General features: G+C 37.3%; 1 protein-coding gene across 5 annotated transcripts in view; it reads left to right on the top strand.

Annotated features, from left to right (window-relative positions):
- The window catches only part of PIGN (phosphatidylinositol glycan anchor biosynthesis class N), a 106,269-nt gene that overhangs the window by 13,433 nt on the left and 64,879 nt on the right, over positions 1-27,957 (top strand). For 4 of the 5 annotated variants that reach the window (XR_003963905.1, XM_030292252.1, XM_030292256.1 and 1 more), the window contains 11 exons: positions 5,061-5,189; positions 5,963-6,215; positions 9,280-9,401; positions 9,916-10,014; positions 12,282-12,388; positions 16,941-17,065; positions 18,350-18,480; positions 19,346-19,462; positions 22,402-22,442; positions 25,660-25,719; positions 27,758-27,850. Coding sequence is in view for 4 of the 5 variants with exons in the window: in XM_030292252.1 (XP_030148112.1) it covers positions 5,995-6,215; positions 9,280-9,401; positions 9,916-10,014; positions 12,282-12,388; positions 16,941-17,065; positions 18,350-18,480; positions 19,346-19,462; positions 22,402-22,442; positions 25,660-25,719; positions 27,758-27,850 (1,116 nt within the window). In the remaining variant the exon portion in view is untranslated. The remainder of the gene's footprint in view (positions 1-5,060; positions 5,190-5,962; positions 6,216-9,279; positions 9,402-9,915; positions 10,015-12,281; positions 12,389-16,940; positions 17,066-18,349; positions 18,481-19,345; positions 19,463-22,401; positions 22,443-25,659; positions 25,720-27,757; positions 27,851-27,957) is intronic. The other variant, XM_030292255.1, reaches the window with a different exon arrangement.

The following is a 27,957-nucleotide window of genomic DNA, read 5'->3' on the forward strand; positions in this document are numbered from 1 at the left end:
ACGATCTCACGGTTTGTGGGTTCATGCCCTGCATCCAGCTCTGTGGGGAGCCTGCTTGGGATTCTCATTCTCTCTCTCTCTCTCTTTCCTTCTCTCTCTCCCTCTCTCTCTCTCTCTCAAAATAAAGAAATAAACTTAAAAAAATGAAAAGGGGGGGGGAAGAGCATTAAGAAAATGTCCATTAAACATGAGAAGTTGCTGAATGTCACTGGTCATTGGGGAAATGTAAATTAAAACCACAGTAGGTTACAAGGACACTCCCACTTTAGGAAAGGTGAAATTAAGCAGGATAAAATACCACATATGTTGGCAAATATATGGAGCAACTGGGGCTATCAGGCACTTCTGGCCTGGAGGACATTACGCTGGCTGAGATGAGCTAGTCACAGAAGGACAGACACTGCATGACCCTTCTTACGTGAGATAATCTAAGAGAGTCAGACTTATGGAAGTGGAGAGTGGAATGATGGTCTCCAGGGACTGGGTGGGGGGAGGAGAAATGGGAGTTGTTGTTCAATAGCTAGAAAAATCTCAGTTTTGCAAGATGACTCAATTCTAGGCATCTGCTGTGCAACATTGTGCCTATAGTTAACAATACTGTATTGTACACTTAAAAATTTAAGAGGGTGGATCTCATGTTAAGTGTTCTTACCAGAATTAAAAAAAAAAAAAATACCCATATAGATAAGGAAAGTAGCAGCAGAGCAATGAAGCTAAAGTTGATGCATTGGTATGAAACATAGTTTGGGATTTGGTTCTCTAAGAGATTTACACCTATTCAATTAGATTTTAAACTCAACAAGGACGGCAAACAAGTTTTCCTCACATGATGAGTCCAGCATTCATGTAATCGGGAACAATATTAGCTAATACTTAATGAGTGCTGACTCTGGTCGGCACTCTTCTGTGTATTTTACACATATCAACTCAATTCTAATAACACCTTAGCAGGAAGGTACTATTGTTATCGCCATTTAACGGATGAGGAAACTGAGGCACAAAGAAGTTAAATAACTTGCTTCAAGTCACACTGCCAGTGAGTAGAGAAGACAGGATTTGAATCCCTGCAGTGGAATGCTTCGGTACACACTCTTTCCCATAATGCCATCCAGCCCCTCAAAGAAAGATACTGAGATCAATTCTGGACACACTGGTTACCTGAATAAGTGTTAGAAAAAGCTCAGGCTCTCCAGTGATGTGACCCAGGATTCAGATCTCAGCTCTTCCCCTTACTATCTTGGGAGGATCACTTAGGCCCCATTAGACTCTTTGCTATGAAAATGGGGTTCTAATACATAGTTGACAAAGCAGATCCTGAGGATTAGAGGAGAGAATGTAAGTAAAGTACCCAATGCAGGATCTGATGCAGAGTAGACAGTCAATAGTCAGTAGCTAGTGCTATAATTGAATACTCTTACTATGGAGATATGTGATACACAATATATAAAAGAATGTAAAGCACATTACACTTACTATAAAAATTAGGTTAAATTCTTAAATGGCACTTATAGCAAAATTATAGATTGTCAATAAAGTTTTAAAGCACTTTCTGAAAAAAACTGTGTATAACAGGTGTGTAAAGCAATCTGGAAAGTTTGGCAGTTCTTTATATGAATTTAAACATCTGCTTGCCATTTAACCCAGCAATTCTCATTCTGCATATTTACCCGAGAGAAATGAAAGCATGTATACATAAAGTCCTGTGCGTTTGCTGTTTTAAGAAGCTTTATTTATAATAGCCAGAAACTGGAAACAATTCACATATCCTTCAAGAGGTTAATACATAAACAATTTGTGGTATATCCCTACAGTGGGAGACTTAATATTAAAAAGGAAAAAACAACTAAATCACCTGCATGAATCTCAAAAACATGCTAAATGAAAATAGATATAATAAACTATGTATTATGATTCCATCTCAGTGATGATCTAGAACAATCAACATTAATGCTTGAACATTTTGCTTGAATTTTTTTTTAATGTTTATTATTTATTTATTTATTTATTTATTTATTTTTTTCAACGTTTATTTATTTTTGGGACAGAGAGAGACAGAGCATGAACGGGGGAGGGGCAGAGAGAGAGGGAGACACAGAATCGGAAACAGGCTCCAGGCTCCGAGCCATCAGCCCAGAGCCCGACGCGGGGCTCGAACTCACGGACCGCGAGATCGTGACCTGGCTGAAGTCGGACGCTTAACCGACTGCGCCACCCAGGCGCCCCTATTATTTATTTTTGAGAGAGAGACAGAGCATGAGCAGGGGAGGGGCAGAGAAAGAGGGAGACACAGAATCCAAAGCGGGCCCCAGGCTCTGAGCTGTCAAGCACAGAGCCTGATGCGTTGCTCAAATCCACAAACCGCAAGATCATGACCTGAACCGAAGTCAGACGCATAACCAACTGAGCCACCCAGGCGCCTCTCAACATTAATCGTGAATCACAGAAGACGGATTAGTGATTGCTTATAGTCAGGACTATAGAGCAGGGATTGTCTGCAGAGGGACATGGGGGAACTTCTTAGAAAGAGAAAACTATTCTAGATCTCGATTCTGTTTATGTGAGTACATACTTGCCAAAACATAAAACTTAAAATGGGTGCATTTTTATATATAAATTATACTTTAATAAAGTTGATTGAAAGATTAAAAAGTAGGTGCTTCAGAAAACTTAGAATGCTTCAGAAAAAAATTAGTAAGACTGTTGATCTTAAAATAATTAACGTTTAAATAAGTGGAAGGTATGACAGAGAGCCCTTACACTCAAAAAGAAAAACAGGGGTAATTTTAATTTAATAACATGTTTAAGAAAATTAAAAACATCCATTAGTAGATAGTTTTTTGGATCTGAAAGAATTATAGCAGAATTCCTTGTTAGCATTGAAAAATGGGCTGCTAGATATTATATTTTTATTATAAATACAGAATATATGATTATTTATTTATTTATTTATTTACTTATTTATTTATTTAATGTGTATTTATTTTAGAGAGTGAGAGACAGAGTGCAAGAGGGGAAGGGCAGAAAGAGGGGGAGACACAGAATCCGAAGCAGGCTCCAGGCTCTGAGCTGTCAGCACAGAGCCCGATGCGGGGTTTGAGCTCACAAACTGTGAGATCATGACCTGAGCCAAAGTCGGGTGCTCAACCTACTGAGCCACCCAGGTGCCCCAGAATGTGTGATTATTTAAATCAAGGAAAATGAAGGGGAGGGGTCTACTTCTGGTGGTCAGAGAAACCTTGAGGAGGTGACAGTTGAGAAGATGTGAGAAATTTGAGAGGCAGGCTGCCGTGGGAGGAGCCAACCGAAGAGCCCAAGATAGATTGTGTGGACTTGAGAGGTTTCCCCGGTGCTGCAAGACCTTCAAGGACAAAAGCAGGAAGGTCCCAGGCTAACCAGGAGTAGGTCGTCTCCTCCACTTGTGCTCTCCATCCCATCTTTTCTGGCTTTCACAAGGGTTTGTAAGTCCTGCAGTTTCCCCAGCTTTCATCTCTTTCTGCATTCAGAATCATTCCTCAGCACCCAAATTTATTTCTAGGAGAAGAAAACCATCTAGTGGCCCTATGTCAATTTTCATTTTTCTTCTTCAGAGTTAACGCTCTCCCAAAAAGCTGTATTCATTCCACTGTCTTTCCCTTCCTTACCTCCTGTTCACTTTCCAAACAAGCACTTTAATAGGGCTCAGCCCTTAGTACTCTGTTGCAATTCTTCACTGAGGTTAGCGACACCCTTTAGCCACCAAGTCACTGTGCAGCCCTACTCTTACTCCAGTCTTTATCTGACACAGTTGACCATACCTTCCTTTCTTGAAACACTGTTATTAATAACAATTTCTCTATTTGAAATCTTGTCACTGAAAGTATTGTTCTCAATGTCTCCTTTTCAATTCATCAAATTACACTGCGTCTATTTGAAGGGATAGCTTTTTCTTTAGGAGGGCTTGTGAGATAAACAAGAGAAATCTATGTTGCATGTGTTACATTAGTTTATCATTAGGAGAATCAGTATTTAGCTAAAAAAAAAAAGTGCATCTGGATACAGTGTATCAAAAGCCTTAAAGGGGCTCATAGCCTTTGACCCAGTATTGCATTTATACACAGTATGTTAAACACGTGAAATGTTGAAAAGTTAATATAAAAACTACAAATCATGTTGACACTTTTAATAGTGAAAAAATGGAAAAAAAAACACTTCGATATTTAACAGCATGGGGGTGATCAAGAAAATTTCAGTGTACCCATAGAATAGAGCATGGTAATGGGGGGTGGGAGGGAGGGGAGGGTGGGTGATGGGTATTGAAGAGGGCATCTTTTGGGATGAGCGCTGGGTGTTGTATGGAAACCAATTTGACAATAAATCTCATATATTAAAAAAAAAAAGAATAGAGCATGGTAGTGGTAAATGGTATGTACCAAGAGGATTTTTTTTTTAAGTAATAAATCTTAATGTATTTCCCTTAATGTAAAGGGAAAAATATATAAAATTGTGAGCCTTTATAAAAATGTAGAATGGATAAAAAGTATAAGAAATGTAACTGACTTTTCTTTAGGTGGTAGAATCATAGGTGATTTTTCTGCATTTTCCAAATGTATCACAGTGATTGTTTTATTTTTATGTTCAGAATACCATTGTTAAGATGGTGCTTGCTGTGTAGTTGAAGTTCATATATATTAGGAAAAGCAGAATATTTATTCTGAGGGTCTTGCATCTTCTCACTAAGGGACTTTTTATACTTTGTGGAATGTCTTTAATACTTATTTGACTCTTAATTCTTTTAGGAAAATAGTGGCCCATAATTTGGCTGTTTACTGTATTTCATATTCTTTTTATGATGTGCTTGACCTTGATAAGGGTCCCCCCCCCCCAATGTTTTAGGGTTTTTACAAGGTATTTTGCCACCTTCCATGATGTAATTCTTTAGGCCAGGAAGAATAAGACGTGTCTATAATTAAAACGACTTCATCTTTGGTGTTTTTCAGCCAAGGGTCACTGTATGTAACTGACGTAGTTATATTACAAGAAAGACAAGTTAAGAGTACTTTGTTGTTGTTTTTAATCTGCAGGGAGATTGACCAACAAAAGTAAATTATAGACTGACTTGGAAAACACTCCCATGGACTTGATCTTGGAAGTTAATGGCATACTGTCTTACAGTATTATTTAAATATTTCCTATTGCTTACTTTTCTTTCTGTAAGTATTTGTAAGCTTATCAGATATGTGACTATGTCTTCTTGGTGTTCTTGGTTGTACCCCACACACAGTTATGCACAGAATGTATGCACAAACATAAATGAATATAACCTTTGCTTTTTTTATATTGGTTCAGGGAACTGAAAGTGTTCCCTTAATGAGTATACATTTTCTGAAACACTTGGAGTTTAACTACTTTTTCCTTCCTATAATTCAGCTAAATAGACAAAAATGCATATTACCTGCTCAACTGGGTGATTATCAGGAGAACCTACAAGTGTCCTGAGCTGATAACCAAAAGTCAAAAGAAATCCGCAAACATTTAAGTAATGTTAAATTCCAAGAATATCAGTGGTGGGGTCATATGAGCAGCCAACAGCACCATGCATGATTTTCTGTTTTATACAGGATTTGATTTGACTGAACCCTGATTCATTTTAACACTCATTTAATTCTTTGTTTTTTAATCCTGTGTTAGTTTTTTTGAACTTCGCATGCACTTACATTTATTCTACATAAATAGTTTAGTGGCGCTAATTGTGTATCATACTTGAACTTTCTCTTTGTGCGAGTGTATTTTATCACATATTTTATTTCAGTATTATCTCATTATTAAATAATGTTCATTGTTACCACCATAAATGAAAGTGAAGTTGTAAATTATGTGATATTTTACGATACATGTTCACTTCTACATGCAGCCATCAAAATGCTTAAAAATATGTACAATTGCATTAAGGTTTACCCAGATTTAATCTTGTCCCCTCTCTCAGTTTTCCTCGAAGACTAGTTGGTCACACTGGATATGCTGCTCTTCTTTATTTTGGGATTGTTCGTACATTTTGTGTTCTTCGGCTCCATCTTCGATATTTATTTTACCTCTCCTTTGGTTCATGGAATGACTCCTCAGTTTACACCATTGCCTCCTCCGGCAAAAAGATTAGTACTGTTTGTTGCGGATGGCCTGCGGGCAGATACGCTTTATGAATTAGATGAAAATGGAAATTCGAGAGCACCATTTATTAGGTAAGCATGTTACCTGATACAAAGAAAATGTTATCCTGATACTATTTGATCTCATGGTGGACATAGAAGTGATGATGAGAAAGACAGTAGGGCACATATATATCTGCCTTTGTCTGTGGATTAACAGGTTTCTTTCTTCCCAGGAGTTATGTGTGACCTTAGCTGCTTGGCCCAACTTGTCCTAATTTTCCAAACCTGGCTTATCTTATAAAACAAGCCGGTTACATTTCTAAAATAATGACAAGCGTAAGTACTAATGAATTGCTAATTACGATGGTGTTTAACTAGAAAATACAGAGTTCAACTCAGAATACACCTATAAAATATAGAAAGCCCTTCCACGTCTATGTCACTGTTAAATGTAACTTTAGATTCTATGAAGTGGCTTTGAAAAGAAATATTTAAGTTTTTAAACTTATAGGGCTCCTACAAATAATTATTATTTTTCCGATTAGTGGCCAGCCCCTCAAAAGCCCTTCTAATGCTGTTGTAGAGAGAGTGAAACTCAGATTCAAGTGGATATTTATCTAAAATATTATTCCATCTTCCCCATTCTCACCTGCCATCATTACTTTTATCTCTTTACTGTGATTTATGTATGTATGTATGTATGTATGTATGTATGTCTCTTTATTTTTAGACAGAATGAGTGTGAGAAGGGGAGGGGCAGAGAGAGAGGGAGAGAGAGAGTCAGAAGCAGGCTCTGCTCCCTGTCAGCATGGAGTCAGAAGTGGGGCTCAGTCTCACGAACCGTGAGATCATGACCTGAGCTAAAATTGAGAGTCTGCCGCTTAAATGACTGAGCCACTCAGGTGCCCCTGTTTCCTGTGTTTTTTAGTTTTCTTTATAGTACTTAGCATGTGCAGGGTCCATGAAGCCTGGGCGTTTGTTTTGCATACCACTTTATTTCCAGTTCTTAGCACATAGTAGGCGATTAATAAGTGTTTGTTCACTGCTAGAAGAATGAAGGACCTTGGATTCCTGTTAATTTCCTGAAATAAATTAATGGTGGCTTAGAGAAATGTATAATATACTAAAGGATCAAAGTAAATAAGTGAGCAACTCAGGGCAGTGGGAAAAGATGAGTAAGAAAAGAAAATCAAACCAGAGTTAAGTTCGGTTCACAAAAATATGTCACATGAATTTCTACAAATAATTAAAAATTTGGGTGATATATTTTGATGAATTTCCTAGTTGTCAAAGAAAGAGAAATATAGTTCATTGCAAATTAATAGGATAAAAATATGCTGGTTCTGAAGGAAAAGGCGAGCTTTGCTGGTAGCACTTGTTTCTCATTTGGGTGGTGGGTGGCAGGCCAAGGGCGTGCATGGTTGATGTGCCTTGTGTTGTAAGCCATTGTGTGTTTACAATTTCAGTAATCTTCTAGTTTCTTTTAAACCTGTTTGTGAAAGGTTTTATTCATTCCTCCCTTTGTCTTTTAAAAAATAACTGACCAAAAAAAATTTTTTTTTTAACTTTTATTTATTTTTGAGAGACAGAGCATGAGCAGGGGAGGGGCAGAGAGAGAGGGAGACACAGAATCCGAAGCAGTCCAGGCTATCAGCACAGAGCCTGATGTGGGGCTCGAGCTCACAAACCGTGAGATCGTGACCTGAGCTGAAGTTGGACGCTTAACTGACTGAGCCACCCAGGCGCCCCATGAACTGATGAAAATGTTTTTGAACAGAGGGATCCAAATTTCTTTATACCTACCTCTTTGTGTTAAAGTTCAGTTTTCATTAAATAACTGAAGAAGTTAAAAAATATTTCTCCCTTAATAAGTGGTTAAGTAGTTTTTAGACTTTTTATTTATTATGCATGCATTTAACCGAAATTGGTTTTAGTATGAGGTAAGTCAGTATTTAAGAATATCTAAACCAGGGCCGCCTGGGTGGCTTAGTCCGTTAAGCGTCCAGCTTCACTCCGGTCATGATCTCTCGGTTTGTGGGTTTGAGCCCTGCGTCAGGCTCTGTGCTGACAGCTCGGAGCCTGGAGCCTGCTTCAGATTCTGTGTCTCCCCTCTCTCTGCTCCCCTCCTGCTCGTGCTTTGTCTCTCTCTCAAAAATGAATAAACATGAAGAAAAAAAAAAAGAGTATCTAAACCAGTCCTAGTAGTCATTATTTTGGGTGTCAGGCGTTCATTTTGAAAACTGTTACCAGTGCAGTCGGTCTTGGATAGCAGGTTGCTCTGCTGGTCCGTCACCTGCAATGGTATTGCTGGTGGTTTGCTTTCTCTGGGATACAACTTAAAGAATATATATATATTTTTTAACTTAAAGAATATTGACACCACCTTTTAGCAAAAGAAAACTTACGCCTGTTTTAATCTCAAATTTAGGGATGTAATTTAACTCCTAATTAGGAGTCTAGCCATTTCTCCTACCTTCAATTTTTTATTTTGAGAATTTTTCAGCACAGAGAAATGGAAAGGATTATAATGATGAACATCTATATACCCTTATTGTAGGTTTAACAGTTTTTAATTATTTTCATATTTACATTTCTTTCTCAATATACCCGCACATTTACACACACGCGTGCTTAAATTTTTAATTATTTTTTCCTGCATAATTTGAAAGCAAGATCTCATACACTTACCACCAAACGCTTCAGCGTGTATCACCTAAGAAGGACTTTCTCCTGCATGACTGTAATACCATACATATCACACCTGATGAAATCTCACTTTGATGGAATATTGTATGTGTCAGTTATTTCTTGGGTAACAAGCCATCTGAATACTTTATGGCTTCATACACATGTGTAGTGGTAAGATGATTCTTTGTCTCACTTTGGCTTACTTACAGTGCTGAATCCAACTAGTCAGAGGGTTAGGTCTGGGTTCAGCTGGGATCAGAATTCACAAACTGTGAGCTCATGACCTGAGCTGAAGTCGGACGCTTAACCGACTGAGCCACCCAGGTGCCCCGTAAAGATTCCTTTCCTTCTTAAATTTTGGCTCGTGTTTTGATTTTGATTCCTTCTGGAATAATCTTCTTTTTCTAAAGCTCTAACAGGACTTAATCACAGTCTGTGTTAACTATTGATCAATAATATCTTTTAGGAATATCATAATGCATGAAGGCAGCTGGGGGTTATCTCATACCCGTGTGCCAACTGAGTCTCGGCCAGGTCATGTGGCCCTGATCGCTGGGTTTTATGAAGATGTCAGTGCAGTTGCCAAAGGTATTGTCTGTATGGATGACTTTATTATATGAAAAACTTGTTGCATAAATATTGCTTAACACTGAATCATGACACAAAGTGATGTGTGTTTTGTCCTACTTTTGGCAAGTATTTTAGCATGCCTTACTCATAAACACACACTGGTGTTGATTCAAGAATTAAGCTTTGGTTTTGTCGTCCTGTGCTCCTGAAACAATCTGATTGGATGGATCCATGGTTTTCCTAGATGTTAGAGCTCAAAACTTAAAAAGAAATTCTGTATTTTAGTAAGAAGGAAATTATCTACTGTAAACTTTCAAAGAAAATTATGGTATATGAGATTACTTAAAAATAAAATCTTAAAATAGTTTATGGTATAATACGTGTAACAAAATCTCTTACCAGTTTTGCATTTGTTCTGCAATTAATCCTCATTGTTATTAGTTGAAGAATACCACGTTAGGGGTTATACTAAAACTTCACCAGGTATATGTTACTGTTTTCACTATTGGCTTCTTCTCTCAATGACCTGAAGGGTGGAAGGAAAATCCTGTGGAATTTGATTCCCTTATTAATGAGAGCAAGTACACATGGAGCTGGGGAAGCCCTGATATCTTGACTATGTTTGCCAAAGGTAAGAGTCATTGATTATATTCCCTCACGTGGTATAGGTAATAAATCAGTATGGTAATTTTTATATATTACTTACTGTATTTTATTGATTTTTGAGTTTCTTGTTTTTAATATTTAACATCCTTGACATAGGGATGTGTATTACAATGGATGGACATGTCCATTTGATTCTTTCTTTTAGTTGTACTTGAAATATTGGCACATCATATACTTGTTAGTTTTTGGATTCAATGAAGTGCTGTATGGCTCTAACATTTAACAGCTTTATAATCTTGGGAAAGTTAGATAACTTCCCTGACCTTCAATTTGCCTTTTTTAAAAATGTGATAATAATAATCTATATCTCATAGGTTTGTTTTTAGGATTAAATTGGATAATTCTCGTGAGACATTTAGCAACGTGCTTATCATGTAATTCTTCGTTATGACAATGATGTTGATGTCTGGTTCATTTTGTTTTGATAAATTATAAGAAGTTTGTTGATATTCACAGAAAGATTTAAATGCTGTAACTTACAATTTCTATTACATATTCAAGATCATGCCATTTGGATTTGTTGTGTTTGTTTCTGTGCATTGATTAGAAAATTCATTTATATATTATTTTCTAAAAATCAATTGGATTCCATTTGAATTTTGTGTCATTAAATGCTTTGTATTTTTTTTTTAATTTTTTTTTTTTTCCAACGTTTATTTATTTTTGGGACAGAGAGAGACAGAGCATGAACGGGGGAGGGGCAGAGAGAGAGGGAGACACAGAATCGGAAACAGGCTCCAGGCTCTGAGCCATCAGCCCAGAGCCCGACGCGGGGCTCGAACTCACGGACCGCGAGATCGTGACCTGGCTGAAGTCGGACGCTTAACCGACTGCGCCACCCAGGCGCCCCAATGCTTTGTATTTTTTATTCAGTTTTAATTTTTTCAATGTTTATTCTTGAGAGAGAGAGAGAGAGAGAGAGAAGGACAAGGCATGAGTGGGGGAGGGACTGAGAGAGAGGGAGGAAACACAGAATCTGAAGCAGGCTCCAGGCTCTGAGCTGTCAGCACAGAGCCTGATGCGGGGCTCGAACTCTCAAGTTGTGAGATCATGACCTGAGCCCAAGTCAGATGCCTAACTGTCTGAGCCACCCAGGGACCCCTTTTAAATGCTTTTTAGTGAGAATAGAATGATTGGTCATTTCACCTAATGAAAAGGTTTTATAACCTTATGTTTAGCCATAAGTGTAATCTTAGTAATTGGAATTGTTGAGTATTATTGTATGTCCTGAAAGCAAAATATACATTCAGAATTTTACATATTATATTCATAGAACATCCTTATGTAGGGCAAGCCAAAAAACCCCAGACTGCTTGCCATTTATATATACTTCCTTCTTTGGAAAGCAGTTTAGCTTTTGGGGGGATTGGCAGTGGTGAGGATGGATTAAATGTCTAGGACTCACTAAGTTTACCTTCTTACTTCCGGGTGTAGTTGATAGGACAGGAACAACGCCTGAATCAAAAACAATCTAATAGAAATGTTCCATTTCTTATGGTAATGGTAACCAACAAAGCCACTGAGATCTTTCCTTAGGATGTGGGAAGTCGAATAGCTGGACAGTGGTAGTATCTTTGGAACTGAATTGCTATTATAAGAGATTATTCCTTTGTTATATCTCTTCCTTGTGACCTATAAGGTCTATCTCAGAAATTCACTAAGTTGATTAAATTCTTAATAAAATCTTGCAAATGTGTAAGATTAATGTTTGTTGACTCCTTCAGAGAATGTAGCAATAGACAATACTTATTCTCTTATATTTAGAAAAATACACATATTATATGAATAAGAGAAATGTTTGAATTTTCTTCTTGCTTTAGGAAGTGTTGTAAACCAAATGACTTCATCTATTCTAAATTGTAGATCTGAAGACACACAAATTTTTTGAATAGGCTAATCTGTACAGGGAGTCAGATTTTGGTGTTTATTTTTGTGCTGTTGTGTATCAGCATTGTGACTTTGGCCATGTTAATTAACTTACATGTAGTGTATCTGTAAATTAGAATGTTATTGTGAGAACAAAAAACAATAGCATGTGTTAAAGTACAAATCATGGTCTGAGGCACATAAAATAAATGTTAATTATTCCTCCTATCTTTCTCTTCCCTGTCATAATACACAATGCTTTGTGAAAAATTCTGGTTACTCACAGGAATCTTTAAATGACTATTTCATATTTGGTGAAGGCTTAAAAAATTGTTGAAAATATTTTTCCCCAAATTTCCTCCTTAGGTGCTTATGGAGACCATGTTTTTACATATACCTATGATGCTGATAGTGAAGATTTTGGTGCCCATGATGTAACAAAACTGGATACTTGGGTTTTTGATAAAGTTAAGGTGCGTGCTATTGAGTTGATAGTCTTCAGCACACATAGTTGTACCCAAAGTACTAGAGAGATTTGTTAGTAAATGCATCTTAATTTTTTCCTACTTGCATGAACTTGAAAGTTCTGTATTTGTAGCATACTATTTTAGAAAGACTGGATTCTAAGAAACTGCACATTCTGTAATAACCAGTTAATGAAAAATTTTTAAAAAATTATTCTTTTTAACGTTCATTTATTTTTGAGAGACAGAGCATGAGCAGGGAAGGGGCAGAGAGAGAGGGAGACAGAATCCAAAGCAGGCTCCAGGCTCTGAGCTGTTAGCACAGAGCCCGACGCGGGGCTCGAACTCACGAACTGCGAGATTGTGACCTAAGCTAAAGTCGGACGCTCAACCAACTGAGCCACCCAGCCACCCCTAGTTAATGAAAATTTTAAAAAATTAATAATGTGAAAAGATAACTTTTTAAAATTCCATGTTTCTGACCGTAAAATGAGCCATAGATTGGAAATTCAGGGAACCTGTGTTTCATTCCCAGTTTGCTGAATAATCCTAGGTAAATCTTGATCTTCCTTTGACCATACAATAGTCTCCAACAGTAGAGGGACCATGTGAGATGTATGAAAAATGCTTTTGAAAATACTGTTCAAATGTGATATATTTGTAATAAGATGATTTTTTAAAAATTGTACTTTCCAGAAATGTAAGCAAACATAAATTAGCAAATCAGTCCTAATAGAATTTACATTTTTAAAAATTGTGTGAAAATCTTAATTGTGGACATTGGCTCTCCTTTCTTCCTGTCCATTGTTTCTCATTTACAAATTACAACTTATAATTTATCTGTTGTAAGAAGCATTCATTGCTTGACCTTTAATGATTCTTGCTTTACTGGTACTATCTTTCGGACTGACATTGTGGACTTCTTCACAATGTGGCCATTTTTGTTAGTTTGTAAATGTGTTCCTCAGTATATGCCGGCATTTTTCTTTGTATTTACTTAGCATGAATTAAGTATTCAGTGCATGCTTTGATAAACCCTATTTCTTTCATCAGGATCTTCTTGAAATTTTCTGTTTTCTTTTAACATATGCTTTTGTCAACAGGGAAAACTTTCAGGTTACATAAAATCTCTTTCAGAAAGTAATTAGCAAATTATTTTTCTAATTATTGCTTTGTAAGAGAATCTACTTATATCAGCATATGCTGAAAGGCACTTGGCTTCTAATTTCATATACGTAGCTAAAAATGCTCTGGAATCATGGATTTGATTCCTTGTGGGTGGGAAGATATAGTTTGTGGCTGGCCTGATTTTATGCCTTTCTTCCTTTTATTTCAATGCTGCTAGTGTTGGTGATATGATAGTGATTAGAAAAAAAGATTTGCCCATGACTTTATAAAATATGGTACATATGTATAATAATAACAGTAAACATGAAATCATCAGCAGTGGGAAGTAATATGATATATTTAAAGAATGTATCTTTAGAGAATTGTGATTCAGACGGTTAGGGGAAGGCTTTCCTGAGAGTTTTGAGATGATCCCTGAAGAAGCGTAGGAAACAAAGAAATGGAGCTGGATTGCAGTGTGGAAGCCTATTTCAAGCCAACAGCATTATATAAATCGTGGGCCCTGAGGGAAGAGCCAGCATAATAGATTTGAGGAACTGAAGGAAGGAGTTGAGTGTGGCAGGAATACTGACTGGGAGCAACGTCTGAGATAAGGCTAGAGAGGGAATCTGGACTTGGGACCTGCCTAAAGACTCATGTTTAATCCAACAAAACAAATCGATGCGAGTGTCTACTCACTTTTTGTTTTTAACTGTGGTAGAATACATATAACATAAAATTTGCCATCTTCACCATTTTTAAGTATACAGGTTCAGTAGCGTTAAGTACATTCACATTGTTGTGTATCCAATCTCCAGAACTTTTTCATCTTGCAAAACCAAAACTCGGTGCTCATTGAACAACTCCCCATTTCCTCTCTCTCCCAGCCTCTGGCAACTACCATTCTACACTCTGTTTCTATGTATTTGTTTAATCTAGCTACCTCATATAACTGGAATCATACCGTATTTGTCCTTTGTGAATGGCTTGTTTCACTTAGCATAATGCCCTTGAGGTTCATACGTGTTGAATCTCTTTGCTTTTCTTTTTTTTTTAAATATTTTTTTCAACGTTTATTTTATTTTTTGGGGGACAGAGAGAGACAGAGCATGAACGGGGGAGCAGCAGAGAGAGAGGGAGACACAGAATCAGAAACAGGCTCCAGGCTCCGAGCCATCAGCCCAGAGCCTGATGCGGGGCTCGAACTCCCGGACCGCGAGATCGTGACCTGGCTGAAGTCGGACGCTTAACCGACTGCGCCACCCAGGCGCCCCTCTCTTTGCTTTTCAAAACTCACTTTGTACATCATCTCCTCATATAGGCCTTCCATGGCTTTCCTTTGCTGCACCTCACTTCCAGTTAGACTTAGATAACTCTCTTCCATATTCCCTTAATACCACTGTCTTAAGTACTTCTTTATGCTATACCACAGTTGATCCCCCTTCCATCCTATTTACATCTTACCGGCAGAGACACTGACTTTTCCCATTGTTATCTCTAAATTCCTATCAAGGAATTGTCTGGCACATACATACAAGTATTAGTTTAGATTAGGTTCAGTTCTGTATAATAGGGAAGAAATACGGCTTAAAAGTTTACTTTTAACTCCATAAAGTTAATGCCAGCAGTAGGCGGCCCAGGATTGGTGCAGTCCAGGATTGCCATAATGTCTCCACGGTGTCATTAAGGCTCAGTCTTGAATTTCTCCTCTATCCTCGGAGCATGCGTTTTATCTTCCAAGTTTTTTCATGATCCAAGAGATGCTGGAGTTGCAGCCATTACTTCAGTGTTTTAGGTCAACAGTGCAAGGAATCGAAAAGGACCTTCTTTCCTGATTATATTTATTTCAAAGAGCCTTAGGGTCCTTATAGTCTTTTGACTGAAATATTTGACTTATATCTTGTTGGCCACAACCGCTAAGGCGCATCTAGCTGTGAGAGAGGATGGGAAATTGGGTTTTAAGCTTGGAGCGTTGCCATGTTTCACGAAATCACAGGTTTTTACTCAGAAAGGGAGAATGCGTGTTGAGGCAGTCATCTAGCAGTCTCCCTTGATGCATAACAAATATTTGTGGAGTGCAGAAATGAATGAGTGCCTTTGCAAGGGGAGGAGAAAAAGCGGGGGCTGATGGTCCTGAGTATACTAGATATGAAGGGGAAAGTAGCCAGGGGTATATTTCAAAACCTCTTAGGTCCAAAAGACCAACTGTTAAAAAGCCAGTAGGAATCTAACAGGTTGAGCTCCACAAGAATAGAATTTCATAGCATCTCATATCTTGTGTCCATATGTGAATGAATAGCACTTCTTACATGGCTGAATATTTTTTTTTTACCAATCATGGAACAAATTATAAACGTACCTCAACTAAAGTTGCTAGTTTTTGTTGTTGTTGTTGTTTTGTTTTTTTTTGGTTTTTGTCAGCTTTCAATGATATCTTTAGAATTTAACTTCATTCTCTTGAAGAACTCACCACTTCCATCTAAATTTAAAACTTCTGAGGGGCTAAGTAGAATGTATATGAAAGCTAGGGGGCAGTTTTATGCTTTTGAGGAGGATGGCGGTAGGTTACATATTATGGTTTTTTTTTTTTTATTTACTTCTATTCTTGAATAGCAGGTTTCTCTAATGGCACCATTTGTATTTTTTGGTATTTGTAATAATGAAGGATTATTTCAAAAAATACTTCAGACTTTTGTCGGGCAATGACATTTTCCTCGTTAAAGTTACCATCTACTAAGAGACAGTTATGTGAACGACAATTACGTATCTTGGCAGAGCCTGTTGACTTATTGAAAGTAGTTTATAAGTATTCCCCACAGAAACTTGTTTACATATTCATGTGTATGCAAGTAGATGTTTAATTCATTGTCTTAGAAGGGCTTTGTGAATCCAGTTTGCAATTATGAAACAATATAATAATTTTCTACCCATATTTTATTAAGTGGGCATTTTTCTATCACACAGCGTGAAGAACAGGTTCTAGTCTTGGGGAAAAGGAACTTGTTCAGAAGCTATTCACACCGTTCAAGTGAGCACTAACAGTTGGACGAGGGCAGCAATGAGACAGGACAAGAAGTAGTCTGGCTCCTAAAACATTTAAAAATGATAAAATGTTCCTAAACTGTTGCCACTTGTACTGTTTTATTTTTGACTCTTGTCAACATATTAATTCAACCTGGTATATTTTATTCAGCGCTTAGGAGATCTTCGTGAAATCAAGGTCCCCTTTCTGTAACCCTTTTTTGGCCTAATTATAGCCCAGCTCACTCATGATTCAAGCGTAGATGTCTGAACTGACAATAAGGACTTTGTGTTGGTTGGTTCTGAGGATAAACTTAAAATAAAATAATTTAATTTTATAGTTATGTATACATTTAATTCAAGGTTTTCATCAGAATTATTTTTTACGTAAAATAAATGGACTAAATTTCTTTAACTGATTTGTTACCTATAGGAATTCTTTCATGCTGCCAGAAACAACCAGTCTTTGTTTTCTAAACTAAATGAAGAAAAAATAGTTTTTTTCTTACATTTATTAGGAATAGATACAAACGGACATGCTCACCGACCATCATCAAGGTAATTTTAATGCTGTGTTTAATTTCATGTTTTTGAGAGACTCGGGTATTCTATTTGAACTTTTAAAGTATTATATATTTTTTTGTAATTATCACATTACTTACATTCTATATTCTTCATTTATCAAGGCAGAGAAAAAAGAATATTCAGATTTTTTTTTTAATGTTTATTTATGTTTGAGACAGAGACAGAGCGTGAGCAGGGGAGGGGCAAAGAGAGGAGACACAGAATCCAAAGCAGGCTCAAAGCTCTGAGCTGTCAGCACAGAGCCCAACACAGGGCTTGAACTCACAGACCATGAGTTCATGACCTGAGCTGAAGTCGGATGCTTAACTGACTGAACCATCCAGCCACCCCTTTAAAAATTTTTTTTAACATTTAATCATGTTTGAGAGAGACAGAGAGACTGAGTACAAGTTGGGGAGGAGCAGAGAGAGAAGGAGACATAGAATCTGAAGCAGGCTCCAGGCTCAGAGCTGTCAGCAGAGAGCCTGATGCGGGGCTCAAACTCCCGAACAGTGAGATCATGACCTGAGCTGAGGTCAGATACTTAGTCCACTGACCCACCCAGGCGCCCCTGTATACAGGGGTTCTATTTCAGTAGAACTCCTTATATAGAATAGCAAATATTTTTCTCAGTTTTGCAGACCATAAGAGGAAGAATCGATGTTTTACTTTTGTTCTTTATTTAGAATTTGGTTTAGCTAAGTCTGTGAATAATGCCTATTGGTTAGCTACCAGTAATAAATACCTCATGCTCCCCTTCTTTAACATGATGGACTATTTCAAGTGATAGAATTCATACCAAACCAACCTATTCAACTGTATGGAATCTTAAATATAATTTGCTTATAATGTTATATTAATGTTTTATGTCACAAACACTCTAAGGGATGAGAACATTTTATACTTGAAACAGTGATACCTATTAATGTGACAAAAACAATATAGTGTGCAATATGAGATGCATGAACTTGAAAATCATAATTAATGCATTTGAGATGTAAAAAGTATTCATTAAAATATATTTGCTAATCAATATTGGAGAGTATTCTCCTTTTAAACTATTTCTGAAAACGATTTCAGATTCTTATGCTTCTTTAAAAGGAGAGATTGTTATCTTTAACAATATGAAGATCTCTGATTTTAAAATATTAAGGATGAGATATAAAAGTATTTAGGAGTTAATAACTTCAGATGATTCATATTAGGTTCATGTTGAAGAAATTTTATTTTTCCAAATTAATGTAACTTTAATGTGCTCTTCTGTTTCTTCTTAAACAGGGAATATAAGGACAATATTAAACTAGTGGATGCGGGAATAAAAGAAATGGTGTCCATTCTTGAACACTTTTATGGAAATGATGGGAAAACGGCATTTATCTTTACCTCTGACCATGGCATGACAGACTGGGGTTAGTCTGTCTCTAAGTGACACGTACTTTATGATTAAAGTAGTTGTAAATGTAGCTTGCAGACATCTTGTAATGTGGAAGAGGATTAAATGTCTTCGTATATGCAGAATGTCTTAACATGTTAGTGTAAAAAACCTGATCTTATATAAAGGATCTTTTTTCTAACTATAAAAGGAACATATTCTCATTTAAAATGAGAAATTAGAGAAAAGTATGGAGAAGAAAACAAAAAGTGCCTATCCTATTATTTATCCAACTAGCGTTAACTGTAAGTGATGATAATGTAAGAGTAAGGTGGTATAACCAGGAATCCTGGGGCTCCTGGAAGTCTACCCTACATGACCTTGTCCTTTCTGTGAGATTCCCAAGGCAAACACAGCGTGTGCACAGAGAACAAAACAAGGCAAAGATGAAGTTTGGGTCCCCACATCACAGTACAGAATTCTAGTGAGCCGGTTCCACTCTATAAAGGGCTTTTGGTTACACCAGCCAGAGTGGCCTGGAAGAAACTCATCAAGAGACTTTGCTGTCCTCTCCAGAACAGACCTGGCCTTGACCTACTGCGTGTCCCGTGTGGCATTACGCTGGTCGCATCTCCTCCAAGTCTTCTTGTTAATATTCTTGTTCTTCTTTCAACCAGTCAACAGACCTTTTTGTTTTGTTTTTGCCTGTCTATTGATGCTCTGACTTGCTTTGGGAATATTTTAAAACTAATTGTTATGCAGAGTTGCACGCATTTGGGAGTGTGGTGGCTAGAAGTAGAAATACATATGGGTCAATTCTTTAAAACGATTAAACAATAAATAAATATTTAGGTATAATTTCTTATATCCCTGTCTTAATACTCTTGATGTCTTATTTGTAGGTTCCCATGGGGCTGGTCATCCTTCAGAGACTTTAACTCCTTTTGTCACTTGGGGAGCTGGAATCAAGTATCCCCAAAAAGTATCAGCTCAGAAATTTGATGATGCATTTTTGAAAGGTATAAACATTTACCTTTATTGTTTTCATAAATACAGCATTTTAAAGGATAAGCACTGGGTGTTATATGTAAGCCAATTTGACAATAAATTATATTAAATAAAATTTTAAAAAATTAAAAAAAAATTTTTTAAATAAAACCAAAGTTTAGGGGGATGCCTGGATGGCTCATTCAGTTAATTGTCTGACTCTTGCTCTCGGCTCGGGTCATGATCTCACTGTCCATGAGTTTAAGCCCTTCGTTGGGCTCCGCACTGACAGTGCGGAGGCTGCTTGGGATTCTGTCCCTCTCTCTCTCTGTCTCTGCCCCTTCCCCATTCTATCTCTCTCAAAATAAATAAATAAACATTAAAATAAAATAAAGCCAAAGTTTAACTTAAAAAAATCACTTTTCAAGTTACAGTTTTCATTTTGATATTTGTATCATTACTGTTTTTATGTGTTATTTTTGTATAGTTCTCATTATTGGTTTATAATATTCAGATTGAAATATATAGTCTTAGTTATCTGCCTTATGAAGTTACAGATATAAATTATACTATTACTTTTTTTCCACAAGCCTATTTTTATTGCTGGGATTTACATTAAACTACTGAGTCATATCTTAACCTGCAAAGACTATCAATCAGATAAATCACACATATGTCACAATTGACATTTCACACCTGGACTGATTTTGCCCTGTCTCTAGTACTTTTGAAGGCTTTCTGTGTTACCCAAGCCTCCCTTCCTTCCTAATCCATGAGGAAAATGAATTCCTTTTTCCTGGAGCTCTGCTTATTTTGTGAGGTAAGGTTTTTTTTTTTTAGAGTTCCAAACTTTTTATTAATTGGACAAAACAAATTCCTTTCAAATGCCTCACTCCAGATTATTTGTATAAAACTTATCCAAAACACTTGTTAAAAATACAGATTAAAAAACAAATAAATTTCCGTTGGGGCACCTGGGTGGCTCAGTCGGTTAAATGTCTGATTGTTGGTTCTGTGTCAGGTCATGCTCTTACGGGTCGTCAGTTCGAGTCCTACACCGGGCTCTGTGCTGATGGTGGGGACCCTGCTTGGGATTCTCTTTCTCTCCCTCACTCTCTGCCCCTCCACGTGTCTCTCTCTGTGTCTCTCAAAATAAATAAATAAACTTAAAAACAAACAAAAAGCAAATTTCCAGACTTTGTCACTAGATATTTTAATTCCATGAGTCTGGGTGAGGCCTGGAAATTTTCTTTTTAAAATCTTCTCCAGGGATTCACACTCATAGCCATGTTTATATATTTCTGTCATAGAAAACTCTTTGGTTTGCATCATAAAATTTCCTTAGACTCTTTTCTTGAATTTATTTTTTTATTGAGATAAAATTCTCTTGCCATTTTAATTCATGTTTTAAAAGTGTACCTTTCAGGTTTTCTTTTTAGCATACTCACAAGACTGTATCATCACCTCTACTGTCTAATTACAAACTGTTTTGTCAGCACCTCCAAAGAAACCCCTTCCCCAATAGCAGTCACACCTTATTTCCCCCCCTCTCCCCATCACCTGGCAACCATTATACTTTCTCCCTCTCTGGATCTGCTTATTCTGGACGTTTCCTGTAAGTGGAATTACGCACTGTAGGGTCTTTGTGTCTGGCTTCTTCCACTTGGCATAATTTTTTTCAAGGTTCATCTGTATTGTAGCATGTATAAATAGTTTATTTTTTACAGCTGAATGATATTCCGTTGGGTGTCTAGACCATATTTTATTTATCCAATCATCTTATGGACATTTGGGTTGTTTCCACATTTGACTGTTGATAGTGCCAATGACACAAATGTATGAACATTTGTGTACCAGTTTTTGTGTAGACATGTTTTCATTTCTCTCGGATAGGTACCTAGTGATGGAATAAATGGGCCATATGTAACTCTGTGTTTAATTTTTTGCAGACTGCCACACTGTTTGCTAAAGCAGCTTCAGCATTTTATATTCCTATGCTCTGTGGTAAATGAATTAGATTGGGTCTAATAGAAGCTGGGTTCAATAGAATGTTTGTACTGAGGATATAAAACTTTGGCTCTTGATTTCTCAGTGAATTAATATTTTAGAATAACTTGACTTCAGGAATCATTACAGAGGAATACATTTTTTCTTCTATGAGTATTAGGTGTCATAAGTTAGAGGGAAAGGGAATGTGCATCTTTTCCTTATCAGGTAATTAGGGTGAATTTTTAGTAGCTGACTAGTAGAACCAGGAACGTATTTTTAAACTTCGCCAGCTTATTAAAGGAAATTTCATCATAAAAATATCTTAGAACCCTTTTTATAATATATCTTAAAGTCATTAAATGAAGGCATGCTCTCTCATAATCATTTGTTTTGATTACTGGTTATTGAAATTTCTGAATTTATATGTGGAAAAATAGGGGAATGAGGTTATGTCTGAAGGCAATTTTAATTGTAACTCACTATAGGATTTTCACATTTGGGATTCGTGGACAGTAGGAACATCACAGCTACATTTTTAAGTATTTTTGCAAGCAACTGCCATTACAGAAAAAAAGAAGGGCTTAGGTTGTCTAACAGACATCAATTGCCTTAATTACTCCCTGGAGCGGGACTGTCATTAGTCCTAGTCATGATGACAGCTGTTGTCATTGTGCCTTTTACTTCCATCTTCCCTTCCTTACCCTTTTGATGCTTTGAAACAATGATCTGCAAATGAGCACTTTGAAAGTTTAATAAATCATCACAGAAAACACCAAATATTTACTTTTAAAGCTATTCTTTTAAATTCTGGTTTTAAAAACATACAGCTGTGCCTGTTTAAGTGTCTTTTTTTGTTCATAGTTGACTTAAAATAGACTTTCCCAGTACTTTTGTTTCACATTACACATTGATCTCTCTTAATAATGAAACTATTTTTTTTTTTAAATCTTAACATCAGCTGTTGTGTCTCGTTTTGTTTCAGAATGGAGATTAGAGAGCTGGAAGAGGCAAGATATCCATCAGGTATTCAGTTCAATTTAGTCACTTTCACATTTAATTTTCTCTCCTAGAAGAAGTTTAGGCTGAAAAAAAAATCTGAACAAGAGTATTAATAATAAAGTATTTTTCAAAACATTTCAATTACCAAGAGAAATCCTTCTAGTGCAAATATTTTAACCCAACTAATCTTTCTTTTGGCAAAATAGAAAAAGCTCCACATAAAACTGAAAGAAGATTCCCTCCAAATAACATTGGCTAATTAAAGAATTATTATGTAAATTGAAATCTGCATGGCTGTTCAATTCCTGTGATTTCTTGTCATGGTTGCCTGGCTTAGTTGCTCTAAGCACAGACCTAATAAAACCCTATTATGGGTTTTTTTTTTCCTGTAGTATGTGAGTTGCCGTTTCTTTTTTATTAACACATATTTTATCCTTAATTCTACCCAGGGTGCTTACAAATGCAATGGAAAAAAAGATAACAAGAACATAGATTACTCAGCTAGAAACTTTAGATTACAGGGAAATGCGTGGCCAACCTAATCAAGTTAGACTGGTAACGTTATGTGTAAATATGAAGCATGGAATTTTCATTGTTGAAGATATGCTCTGCAAACAGCCATCTTCACTATTTGTAGAAGGCAAGGCATTGTTGGTATATGACCTCGAAGGTGGCAGGAATATTTTACCCTCACCAGGTCACCTTACAAACTGGCATTGCTTATTGTGGTGGATAAACTAAGGTCTAGAATCTCATTTTTAGTCCTGTGGGTGCAGAAGCCTGTTCTCTGTCAGTACATTAGGAGGGATGGCTGCATATTACCCAAATAAATGGAAATGTATAAAATTAGAATAACAGTTTAATTAATTTGCTGCAAAAATCACCATCAGAAGGATAGGGAATAACTTGAAAATCATAAAACATATAGCCAGACTGGATTATGATTTAAATCTAAATATAGATTCAGCTATTGCCCTGTGACTACTCCTACTTCAAATCTACATTAGATGAGTTTCTTTTTTTTTTTTTTAATTTTTTTTTTCAACATTTTTATTTATTTTTGGGACAGAGAGAGACAGAGCATGAATGGGGGAGGGGCAGAGAGAGAGGGAGACACAGAATCGGAAACAGGCTCCAGGCTCTGAGCCATCAGCCCAGAGCCCGACGCGGGGCTCGAACTCACGGACCGCGAGATCGTGACCTGGCTGAAGTCGGACGCTTAACCGACTGCGCCACCCAGGCGCCCCTAGATGAGAGTTTCTTTATTCATTCTTTCACCAACATTGCTATGTGTCCACAGTGGTGTAAAACACTATGCAAACATTAACATTAGATATGTGTAAGGGATATAATGGTGAGGAAAAGTAGACAAAATGCCTGCCCTGGGAAGCTTACAGTTTAGGGGTGAGAACAGATATTAAGCAAATTATTATACAAATACATGTAAAATTACAGTGTGATAATTAGTACAAAAGAGGACTGTGAAGCTGTGAGAGTATAGAGTGGACATATCTGATAGACTGTATGGTCTGCAAAGTCTTCCTGAGAAATAGAGGTTTGAGCTGAGACTGCAGAATTAAGTAGGAGTTACCAGGCACATGGTGTTCCCTCTCCCTTTCCACACAGAGGCAGCAACATGTACACAGAGCTCTGGTAAGAGGATACATGGTGTATTAAAGGAGCACAGAGAAACTGAGACTGTGGTCTGATGTCTGGGTGGGCACTAGACCCCGCAGGGCCTTATGGGCCTATGGACTTAATCCTAAAGCTTGAGGAAGCCCGTGAAGTATATGAAGCTTGGAGAGTGACATTATCTGTTTTTTGGGGAAAGGATTTCTCTGGATGCAGCAGGAAGAACAGGTTGGAGGAAGCCAACAGTGGATTCCGGGGGGAAAGGCACAAGGCAATTAGAGGCCATTGGAGTTTTCCAGTTTTCTGTGGGATGGTACTTAGTAAAGAGAGTCCAGATGGTAAAACGTGAGAAGCACTGAGAGCCTGGGACCAAACTCCAACTTTAAATGGGGAACTAGAGATGGTATCTGGAAAGGAGCCCCAGTGAGAATGAAGACACTGAGTGGTGTGTGTGGTGTTACAGATGCCAAGAAGGGAATGGTGTATGCGGTGCTGCTGAAAAGTCAAGTGATTAAAATAATCAGAAGAGCATTTGGAGCCACCATTCACTGCAGGATTATTCTGTGCCACGTACTTTATAAATTTAATCTCCTTTAATTATGCCATAACTCTGTAAGGGTTTTTTTTTTTTTTTTAAATAACTAAATGATAAGAAAATAAATAAGTGATAAGGAAACTGAGGCATTGAGGAGGTCAGATAACCTGCCCAAGGACTCAGATTTCAGGCAAGGATTTGGAACTGGGCATTTTGACATCTAAGCACTTTACTGCCTGAAAAATTATAAGGACTAATATAAAAACAGTCGGATTGGGGCGCCTGGGTGGCGCAGTCGGTTAAGCGTCCGACTTCAGCCAGGTCACAATCTCGCGGTCCGTGAGTTCGAGCCCCGCGTCAGGCTCTGGGCTGATGGCTCAGAGCCTGGAGCCTGTTTCCGATTCTGTGTCTCCCTCTCTCTCTGCCCCTCCCCCGTTCATGCTCTGTCTCTCTCTGTCCCAAAAATAAATAAAAAACGTTGAAAAAAAATAAAAATAAAAAAAATAAAAAAATAAATAAAAACAGTCGGATTTAGAAAAATAGAGGGTATTAGCTCTGTTACCCTCAGGGAGAGTGTCTGTGGGATGGTGAAGGATCAAAGGAAGTTGTAGGTGGCTGAGAAGCCAGAGGGAGATAAGGAAATGGAGGTAGAGACACACACAAGTGTCCGGGAAACTGGGGGTTTATGTCTTTTCTGGACTTCACTGTCTGGCCAAACCTTCTGGTATATACTTTCTTTCTTAAGATGTACCTTTACCCAGTTAAGGCCTTCTCTTGCTATTTACTTTTTGTCTAGTTAAGGCATCCTATTCATAATACTGAAAAACTATTACATGAAGTGGTCAAGTTCTTAGCTACCAGGGTAGTAACTTTTTGTTCTAGTGTGTAAGTTGATGCAGCTGTAGCAAATGACATTTTTAGAGATTGATATCTATTGTGTACTGAATAAATGTTTGAAGGCAATGGATTATAATGAACATCATGATTATAGTCCAAAATATAGTTGCATTAAATTATATAATTTTCTTATTGATGTCTGTAAACTTACTAGAATTGAACATTTTCTGTTTGTAGGCTGATATTGCACCACTGATGGCTTCTCTTATTGGAGTTCCCTTTCCCCTTAATTCAGTGGTAAGGAATAAAATTTCTTATCAGCTCTCAGAATAAAAAAAAGTTACTGTACAGTAAAATTTACTTTTTATGTCTTTCGGAATAATCTTTGGTTACATTTAAAACTTACTTTCCTCTCTTTTTTTCTAAGTATCTAACTGTGTATGTATTATAATCTACAACATAGAGCAGAAGCCTAATAGCTTTTCTTTAAAATTTTTTATTTTCTAAAATGTATATAGATTTATCTTTGTATTTCAGTTATAAGTGGTAAAATATATATAAATTTTATTGCAAGCAGCAGAAACTGAATCCATTTAAAGGGAATTTATTAAAATGATATTACTGTGTTGTTGATTTGAAGGGGTGCTCAAAATCCAGGCTTGGAAATCAGGAACTAAGGGAGCGCCAGGGACTTGGAAGAAAGAACCAAACTGTTGTGCTCAGTGCACCAACACTAGGGGAGAATAGTATTATACTTGTACTTTTTGTTCCTTGACTCTCAGGAGTCAGATTCCACTGCTTACCTCTTGAGTGGGCTAGCTTGGGTTATTTATTTATCCTTCAGTAAAGGAAAGTAGGGCTCCATTAGAATCTCACTGTTGGGGTGCCTGAATGGCTCATTCAGTTAAGCGTCCGACTTCAGCTCTGGTCATGATCGTGCAGTTTGTGGGTTCAAGCCCTGCATCGGGCTCTGTGCTGACAGCTTGGAGCCTGGAGCCTGCTTTGGATTCTATGTCTCCCTTTCCTCTCCTCTCCTCTCCTCCCCTCCCCTCCCCTCCCCTCCCCTCCCCTTCCCTCTCCTCTCCTCTCCCCTCCCCTCCCCTCCCCTCCCCTCCCACTCTCCCCCACTCTCTTTTTCTCTCTCTGCCCCTCCCCCACTTTTGCTCTCTTTCTCAAAAGTAAATAAACATTAAAAAAAGAAAAAGAAAAAGAAACCCACTGTTATATCCAATGGGGGAGATTTCTCAACATAGAATGGTAATGCTGTTAAAAATGGGAACTGGGTGCTGAAAAGCCAAAAAACAAACAAAAATACCCATTCCAACTAGCCATTCATATTAGCTTTTCAAAGCAAACTTTAAAAAAATAATGTTCTCTGGGGTACCTGGGTGGCTAAGTCAGTTGAGCACGACTTTAGCTCAGGTCATTGTCTCACCACTCGTGAGTTGGAGCCCTGCATCGGGCTCTGTGCTGACAGCTCAGAGCCTGGAGCTGCTTCAGATTCTGTGACTCCCTCTCTCTCTCTGCCCCTCCCCCGCTCGCACTCTGTCCCTCTCTCTGTCTCAAAAATGAATAAACAGGGGCGCCTGGGTGGCGCAGTCGGTTAAGCGTCCGACTTCAGCCAGGTCACGATCTCGCGGTCCGGGAGTTCGAGCCCCACGTCAGGCTCTGGGCTGATGGCTCAGAGCCTGGAGCCTGCTTCCGATTCTGTGTCTCCCTCTCTCTCTGCCCCTCGCCCGTTCATGCTCTGTCTCTCTCTGTCCCAAAAATAAATAAACATTGAAAAAAAAAAATTCAAAAATGAATAAACATTAAAAAAAACTTTTTTAAAATAATGGCCTCTAACTCAGAACTTGAGTAAGTGACCCTTCTAGTCATAAGTATATGTGTATGTGTATTAACAAAACAGCCCTTACTCTTACTATGCACGGTATACTCTCAATTTTCTTATTGTGTCATTTTTTCCTTTTTAAGGATACCGGCTGTGGCCCACCATAGGGATTTTTCGTGTGTGCAAAGCACTTAGCTCACTGCTCAGCACACAGTAGTCTTTCAATAGATACTAGGTTTTATTGAACTTACTTCATCTCTATTGCTTTATTTACTTTGTTATATACACTTTGTGAGAAAAAATAATAGAAAAAATAATATCTCAGTTATGGTTTTAAAAACATTTTGCTTAATTATTTCAGTAATTTATTCCTCTACATGTCTTGTTTTTATTGTTTCATTTGTAACTCTTTTTGTTTTATAAGAATAGCCTGAGTTGTTAATACTAATAATATTATACTAGTAAAATTAATACCAATACTAAAGCAGTGTTCTTTATTTACAGGGCATCCTTCCTGTAGATTATCTTAACAACACTGATCTCTTCAAAGCAGAGAGCATGTTTACAAATGCAATACAGATTCTCGAACAATTCAAGGTAAAACAGGACACACAAAAATAGATACTATGACAATTTTAACATCAAATATATTAAGTGAAAATGTAAAGAAATTATTTTCTATAGTTTATGATCTTTAAATTTTG

The sequence above is a fragment of the Lynx canadensis genome, chromosome D3 (genome assembly GCF_007474595.2).
Source record: "Lynx canadensis isolate LIC74 chromosome D3, mLynCan4.pri.v2, whole genome shotgun sequence".
NCBI classification, from domain to species: Eukaryota; Metazoa; Chordata; class Mammalia; order Carnivora; family Felidae; genus Lynx; species Lynx canadensis.